Source organism: Rhinolophus sinicus, linkage group LG17 (assembly GCF_036562045.2).
Source record: "Rhinolophus sinicus isolate RSC01 linkage group LG17, ASM3656204v1, whole genome shotgun sequence".
Lineage (NCBI taxonomy): Eukaryota > Metazoa > Chordata > Mammalia > Chiroptera > Rhinolophidae > Rhinolophus > Rhinolophus sinicus.
The window spans coordinates 26,035,708-26,044,441 of NC_133766.1; the positions used below are offsets into that span (position 1 = coordinate 26,035,708).

An 8,734-nucleotide genomic window follows, 5' to 3' on the forward strand; every position below is an offset into this window, starting at 1 on the left:
TGGGAACTTTCCTGTTCCCATCTCTGATGGATGTCAGCCTGTAGAGGGTTGCTGTTGTGATTGAGAACTGTTCTGTTCCCATCTATGATGGGTGTTTGTTACTTTGGAGGGGGTTGCTTTTGCAATTGGGGACTGTACTATTTCCACCTGTGATGGATATAAGGTGCTTGTCAGCTTGCAGGTGCCGTGCTAGCCAGGGGATTCAGAGCCAAGTGGTTAATTTTTAAGCTTCTTCCTGCTAGCTTAAAAGCTCACTCTTGTTAACTCTTTGCCTGACCCATCTCCCAGCTCACAAGCACACTTCTGTTAACTCTTTACTTGTCTCATCACAAACCTCTCTTTTTACAAAGAAGAAATGGAATCTCAGAGCCTGGCAACTAACTTGCTCCAATCACACTGCTAGTTAACAGCAGCTTGAACTTCCAGTTTTGTGCTCTGTCCATGGCCATCTGTGGGGACAGAGCCCCAGAGAGTAGTTTACAGGCTCTCGGCCTCACGTGGAAGGGTGCTGGCTCGGGTGGTGGATGGCCATCGTGGCTGATTGGCTGTCGGCTGTGGCCAGTCAGCCGATTGGCCGCCAGTATAACTGCTGCGGCTACGGAGGACTACCAAGGACTGCTGAGGATTGCCGAGGAGCCGAGCAGAGCCGAGGAGAGCGGAAGAGAGGAGAGGAACAGGGTCGAGAGAGTGGAGGAGAGTCGTTGGTCGGTTGGTTGGCGGAAAGGCGGACGTCAGGCCGTGCGTCCGGTGGGCCCAGCCTCCAGTGAGACCATAGTGGTATGAATCCCCTACTTATGGCTCCGTGGGTGTTCCTTTTTGGCCTCACCATATCCTGCATTCTTGTGTGGGGAGCGGGAGCAGAGACCCCGCAGGCCGCCCCGCCTGAAAAATGGTGCGGCGAGCAGGCCTCCGCGCACGACACCATCATAAGCTTGGAGTGCATATAAAAGGGGAGCTGAAAGTGAATTTTAATATTCAAAAACCCAGAAAGTCCCTTAGAAGATGTATTGCATGTGTTCCAACCTAGAGTTTCTATCCATGTTAAACGTCTTTTAGTTCTTAACTCTGGGTTCTTTGGTCTCAGACCAAATAATAGAGTAAGTAACTTGCTCTCGAGCTTAATGTATAGAACACGGTGAAGCAAGATATTGTTAATGAATGCTCTACAAGACTGTCATCCCAAACTCCCTGTAATAGACCTCCTATGTTTTATTAAGGACAGAGGAGGTGACTAAGGAGACTCCTACAGGGACTTTTCCTGGCCTACTGATGCAGGAAAAATCTCTTCTCCACTCCCCAGGCCCATTTACATGAAGACAGGTGACAAGGCTATTCATGGCAAATCTGGTCATTTCTTACTTCTCTGAAATGATTTTTTAAAAAGTGGTGTGTTTAAGGTGGTTCATACCAGATACCAGTGTTTAAAAAGAAAAAAAGAGTCCAATAGTTTCTTTATGCTTTGTGGCACAAAAACTTTTTTTTTTTTTTTTTAGAAAGTGGGACTTTTCAGTGTCATGGATATTTACAAAATGCACCCTAGAGTCACTTCTTCCTTCTGTTATTAATTGTTCTAAAACAGGTAAACTGGTGTTAATTGTTTTAAAACATAGGTGCCCTGATCTCCCATTGACTGTTATACACTCATGGTCAGTACTGATGTCATGTTGTCTCTCTTCCCTAATGTTCCCTCAAGCCCCCAGTATAACTATTCATAGGTGGAAATGGGGAGGGGTGAGAGAGCAAAGTTTGTGTCTCATACATGCTAGAGTTCCGTTAAATCTTTTCAATTTATAGAGAACTCCCGGATACAGGCTCTCAATTTTCAGAGGAACAATAGAAGGTTGACAGGATAACTATTATCATTCTTATATGACAAATGAAATACTAAGGTCCGTGGAGGTATACAAACATTTTCCCAAATCACAAACGAGAAAATAGAAGAACCAGGATTTGGATCCATTTTTTCTCATACATAGTTTAGTCTTTTTCTAATGGATGGCTTTATAAGTGGCTGAAACTTAGTCCCATTCTCTCCATGAGAGAAGCCTGAGCCTCTAATAATATTGTGAGGACATAAAATGAAAGGAGAAATTAACAAACGAAAAATGTATAGATCCTTTGCCTGAGATTTATTCACTTCTAGACTATTTTCAGAGCTGAGAGTTCTGATCATTATTATTCACTAAAATTCTCCAATATGTTTAGTTCAGGTGCTGCAAGAGGGTATTCAAGATATAATTTTGGGAGGTTTTAGAGGGATGAAACAATTACAAGGGAATTTTAGTCTAACTCTCATCCCCAGAGTCCTATGGCTCAAGACTGCTCTAGATTCTGCCAAGAACTAGAAGCTCATGGATAGTAAGTTGAAGAAAGAGCATAAAAATGATCAACTTCACCAGCACTCTACCATATCTTCTCATTCCTAACTCACACAATGGTCAAGAGAGAACATTTCTAATCTAGAACTTCATGTTTTTTACCTCTAGAAGCAGAAAAAGAAAATAGTAAGCCTCAAGTACTTAGAAGCTTCATGTTACATGGCTTTATAATTCTTTTATTTAAATTGTAGTTCTCTTTTACAGATGCTAATAGATGAATCTATACATACTTTTACTTATTCAAATGATGTTTACTGAACACTTACTATTACATGCTATTTAACCAGTTTCATTTGGCTTAATGAGGCAGTTCTGTAAAGCCTTGAGCACAGATCTTTCTATGTACATTGTGAGTTGTGCTTGATAATTGAGAAGCAATTGCTGATGCTAAAAATAAATTGCTATTGCAAGTGTTTCTTGAACAATGACATCAGTCATTTTTTGGGTCTGGCGTAGGATGTGGGCCTATAAGTTTGTTGTTTTTTCTGGTCCTCATAATCTTCAAGAGAACTGTGAACTGCTGCTGGGTTGAGATAAGCAACCCTGTGTCCACAGCAAACAGAATCACCACCAACAATGGGATAAGAAATTGCAACCAGTAGTAGCTGCTTTGGTGAGGTATGGTGGAACCTAATGCAACAAGAAACATAACTCAAATTAGAAATTGAAGAATGAGGTTCAGGGCTTCATCTTCCCTAAGAGAAGGGTCCAGCATGTTCTTACAACTTCTAGCATGGTGTGGCATCTAGATGCAGACAGAAAACACTCCTGAGTTTGGGTTCCTCAGACTGTGCTCCCTGGCATCCTAGGGAGCTCTGACTATTTCTCCACATCCCTTTTCCAACAATTACTCTAGTCAACATGCCCAAGAGGGAAAGTCACAGGAAATATGACTCCTTTCTTGGAATTGAGAAGACCAATATCCAGATGTTATTTGGAGGTGGAAAGGAGACGGAATGAGGGCAGGGAGTCACCACTGTCTTATTTCTCAATCAACCAATCAATAAATCAATCAATTTCTTGCATTCCTGTTGGATGAAATGAAGATATTGGACTAGATCATCTTTAAGTTTCCTTCCAGTTCCACTATTTTGTGGGTTTTATTACTCTGTTTACTCTTACAAAGTACTATTTTTTGTGATTATTCTAGAATTATGGATTCCCAGAATATTAAAGCCAGAAAATCACTTAGAGCTCTCCTAGATCAGTAGTTCTCAATGCTGGGTACACTTACCATTACTTGAAAGAGCTTTAAAAAATACTGATGTCCAGGCCTTATCTAAATCAATTAAATCAGAATTTCTAGGGATGAGAATATGGATATCAATATTTTTTTAAGTTTCCCAAATAATTCTATGGGAGTGTAAACCAAACCCTTTATTTTATAGATAAGGATACTGGAAGCCCAGTGACAAATAGCACTTAGGTCTCAAATTAATTAATAGAGAATTGCCATTAGAGCTTAATTCTAGCTTATGGTGTCATGCTTTCATATACATTAGTATGAGGCAAGTTTGCAAGGCAAAACGTCTAATTTCCTCCTTGTAAGGCAAATATTTCAAAGGCTCCCACTCTTATATGAATTTTAGAAAGAACAGTCTTTTTCGTTGGCTGTAGAGGTAGCCCACCTGCCTATCTTTTCCTCATGAAGCCCTCTTTCTCCTGTTCCAGTACACAGGCACACAGCCTATTGACTTGTTGGTTTCCTTTCACAGCCCTTTTATGCTAGAATAGACTCTTCAAGCTTTTCACAGACTTTGTTCCTTCAACTTTGAAACTCCCTTTCAATTTAATAAATATAAGTGTTCACCCCAGGAGCAGCAGATGACTTTGAGATCAAAACTAATTATAATTTTTTATGCTTGTGTAGTGGTTAACAGTTTACAGATCCATTTCATAAATATTACCACATTTAGTCTTCATAAAAATTCCAAAATGTGAACAGGTATTACTATTGCCATTAAATAATTTTTTTTAAAAAATCCAAGACAGAGATTGAAAAATGTACTACATAAAACCCAGATCTCCCCATTGCAAGTTTAGTAGACATTCCAAGGTATCACAGCTGTTCCCATTCTACAAGATGCAACTACTTCAGGCTCAGATGTCTTTGCTCCCTTCCCCTGCTATGGGCTACTTCCTTTACTAACTAACTTCCTTTTCTTTACTGACTCACCTTTTTTCACAGTAATCTCGATGGGATCAGAGGTATAGTTTATCTGCCAAAGTATGCCCGTGCAGTAATAGGTGCCACTGTCTCCTATTGTGGCATTGGTAATGGAGATGTTGTGGTTTTCATACCAGTACTTGATTGCTTTGCCATTCTTGTAGTAGATCACTTTGTAGATATTTCGATTCATCCAACCACGGCATCTGATGAGGAAGGACTCACCCTCCAACACCACATCAGTAGAAGACTGAATGAGCAGCCAATCTAAAGAGCATTTTTTATGTTATTTATTTAACAATGAATGAACAGATAGATGATAGATGGTAGATAGATAGATAGATAGATAGATAGATAGATAGATAGATAGATAGATAGATAGATAGATGTCATGCATAGCATGTGTACCAGAAACCGTTGTTCATCATTAATACATTTCTGGGCTCATAAGTAAGTTCAATAAAAAGAAAACAAAATAATCCTTAGAACTTTCTTCTATATTGATAAATACTGTCTCTTCCTGAAGAGTAAGTCAGGGGCCATAAAATTTCTCTGACATTTCAGCTGAGCCTATCCATGGAACATCTGAAACCCAGTATTCCCTTTATCTTCATTGTTGTTAGTTCTAGTCACTGAGAGGGAAATAAACCTATTTTGCCTATGGTGTCTTAGCCTAGGGTAGTATCTGATTTGTCCTCTTTTACCTCCTAGGGGTTTCCAGTTTCATTATTAATCATAATGGGCCCCAAAACTTCCTCAGAATATGTATCACAATTTTAATTAATTATTTGTGTAATTGTTTAATGTCCTTATCCGCATATGGCCCTATATTTAAAGAAGTCAGCGGCCATGTCTGTTCCATACATTATATCCCCAGTGCCTAGCACAATACCTAGGAGTTGGTAAGTACTCAACAAATATTTTTCAATAATGAATCAGTAAAAAATAAGAGTCAGATTCTATGGATAACATCATTTTAAAAATTGAAAAGCATGCACCAAAGTAGACTTTTAAATGAAAGTGTTGCTAGTTTGCAATCATATTTTATTTAGGAGAAATCCTTGAGGACTTTTCCAGAATTTTCTTTACTCCAAGAAACTAAAGAAGCTATTCTATACTCCTTCGGTTTGTATTTGGAATTTTCATAGGGATGCTGAAATATCTCTTTTCACTCAAGAGAAAAAAATAAAGTATGTACACCTGAAACTAATATAAAATAATATTGAATGTCAACTGTTATTGCAAAATTAACCCCCATCTATATATTAAATATATATATTTAAATTTTAAAATATAAAGTAAAATATGATAATAGCCTAACCATCCAAATGAAATGTTTAGTTTGTTCATTCAACATTTACTAACTGACTTACATATGCCTAAGCATGCTACATTAATTGTTAGCAGTAGAAAAGTGATAAAGATGGAGCAAACAAAAGATTTGTTTCTAAGTAAAAGTAGAGGACTTGAGGAATGCACACAGTGAAGAATACAACCTAATATTCAGGTCATTGCACACGGAAATTGCAGAGCAAATCTTTAAATCAAACCTTTTGATCCTATTTCAGATATATAGCTTTTTGCAATGTTCATATATCCAACATGCTATTGACCATGTAATATACATCTGCACCTATGTAGAAAATATAGTCAGAGGTCAAATAGAATAAAGAAATAACATTGGGAGATTGCTAGAACATTGAGGGGGGAAAAAGCAGAAGGGCTGGCAGGTAGAAAGAGTAGAAATGGGTGGGTCTTGAGTGAGAGACCCTGAGTCCCATCCTGGTACCCTAAGCCTTGGAATAACTTGCTTTCTTCCCAAATTCAGATGGGCCATTTTTCACATGAGAGAATCTATATTTCCATAGCCTTGGAACTTACCACTGAAGACTTCTAGATACACAGGTTGACTTGGGATAAAATTTTTGTTCTGACATCGGTATTCTCCACTGTCCTGGATTGTGGCACTTATGATTTCCAAACTTGAAGTAGTCACTACTAACATGGAGTTGTTGTGGGTCCACTTAGTGGAGTTGACTTCAAAGGAATTGTTCCCATTACATGTAAGAGTCACATTCTCTCCTCTAAATATTCTATTCCATGGGGGATTCAAGGACACCATAGATTTCCAGGTGGCTTCAAAGAAGATCAAATTATGAAGAGACACAGAGGGAAAAAAAATCATTGAAAATTGTCTAGGCTCCAAAGTACAGACATACCAATAGTCAATCAATAGTCAGACCCTATCCTGATCCTTATGGTTAAAAGAAGAAGGAAACAGTATTGTGGCCCCAGGGAGCTCCCAACCTAGTGAGAAAAACAGGACACAAATACAAGATATTTAAAAAACAGACAAAAAAATTTACTGTGTGATGTAGGATAACTCACTTTAATTCTTTTGATTTCAATTTCAGAATAGGTAAATGAGGACTGCACTCTCTTTTCCGGCAGACAATGTCTGTCATGTTCAACCATAGCTCAGCACAATGGCTCATACATTGAATGGATGAATCAGTAAATAATAGATGAATAATTGTGTTGTGAGTGTATGTGAAGCAACAACATATGTCAATTCTAGAGGGTAGAGAGAAGTACCAAGAAGATAATTCTTAAAAGGCTTCCAAGAACAAAGAGATGTGACACAAATTTGAACTGAAGCCAAAGAAGTGTCCAGTGTGTGATGAGGGGTTTATGTTAGAATCCAGTCCTTTGTTAGCTGTGTAATCTCCAGAAAATCACTGAATCTGAGTTTCAGCATCCTCAATTATAAAATGGCAATAATGATGATGATGATGTAAAAACTGAATGAGAGTATGTGATACTGCCTGAAAGAGAAGCTGAAATATTTACATTTTCAACAGATATGGTTGTTGGCATAAAAAGAGGAAGTGGTGACTTGAGAGAATGAATTCATATATTAGAAGCTTTTGAATGGGAGAAAAGAAGGAAGACAAGGCAAGATGGAAATGGAAAGTGGGTTGGACAGGGAAGAGCAGACTGGAATGAAAGGAAACAGTATAAGAAGAGTTATGCCCAGAAACATTGAAACACTGAGAGAACAAGGAAAGAAGACTCACCTGCTGACATACCATCTGGAGCTGCAAAAGTCCAAAAAGGATAAGTTAGTGTCTATCCCCAGCTTTCTGGAACTCCTGAGGACTGGGATCTAGGTGTGGTGATGAGGACTACATTCACAGAATTTTAAGGGCCAACCATCTTCTCAGGAATTTGATCCAGGGAAATAAGGAGCTTCTCTTTTTCCTCTATCCTCCTTCCCTTGCCCTCCCTGAGAAGCCAGAGTAATTGCAAGAAATCAGGTTTTCAGTCTGACTTCTTCCTTAGGTGTTGCTCAGCCTTACTTCCTCTGCTCTCCAGCTTGTCTGCACTACAAAATCCCTGACAAATGCCCCATGGTTTGTACGTGGCCTAGAAAAAATCACCACTAATACTGTCAACATTCCCACCCTAGAGGCTCCTCAGTTTCATTTTAGCCTCTCCAGGAGGGGTAACTGAACCTCTACTTACAGAAGAGCAGTAAAGTTATCCATAGCAGGGCAGAGCCTCCCATGGGAGTAGACATTGCCTCTGTGGCCTCCAAGAGCAGACTGAGCTGCAAAATTCTAGGGCCTTAAAGTAGACTGTAAACCAAAAAGAAGAAGGAAATATTTTCTGTGTCATATCTGGTTAACTCATCAGCTGTGCTTGGGTTTGCCTCCTTCTCTGCAGATAATATTCAGAATGGTGCCTAACTGGGCAATTTTATACTCCCCATCCACCTCCATATTCACAACTGGAATCTGGTAGGAGAGAGGCATAGGCTTTTTTAAACTGTCAATCAATGCAACTTAGAAAAGTGGGGTGCAGGGGATATTTCATTCATTTCTCACAACAATCCTATGAAGCAGGTACCTTCATTTTCTACATTTTGTAGATAGAAAAACTGGACTTTAAAGAGTTAATCAACTTGTCTTGGGGTACTAAATGGCTAATTTGGGATTCAAACATTTAAAAACTTAACCATAGAGTAAAACTCTTAATCATAATGATACGCTGTTTATGCATGTCCATGAGTATGGCCAGCAATTGCTGAAATTCTGTTGTGGTTCTCCAGAACTACCAACCCTCTTGTTACCTAACTTCTGCTAATCCATTGGTCCATAAATTAACAAATTTTCATCTGATTCCCTGA

The 8,734-nt window shown here is 38.9% G+C and overlaps 1 protein-coding gene across 1 annotated transcript; it reads right to left on the reverse strand.

Annotated features, from left to right (window-relative positions):
- Positions 1-2,546: 2,546 nt before the first annotated feature.
- Positions 2,547-8,190, reverse strand: FCER1A (Fc epsilon receptor Ia). Its single transcript, XM_019716854.2, has 5 exons — positions 8,071-8,190; positions 7,623-7,643; positions 6,427-6,681; positions 4,555-4,812; positions 2,547-3,008 (listed from the first exon to the last, which is right to left on the reverse strand). Exons 1-5 carry the CDS (start codon positions 8,123-8,125, stop codon positions 2,809-2,811), a joined length of 789 nt encoding a protein of 262 aa, XP_019572413.1. The 5' UTR covers positions 8,126-8,190; the 3' UTR covers positions 2,547-2,808.
- Positions 8,191-8,734: the final 544 nt, after the last annotated feature.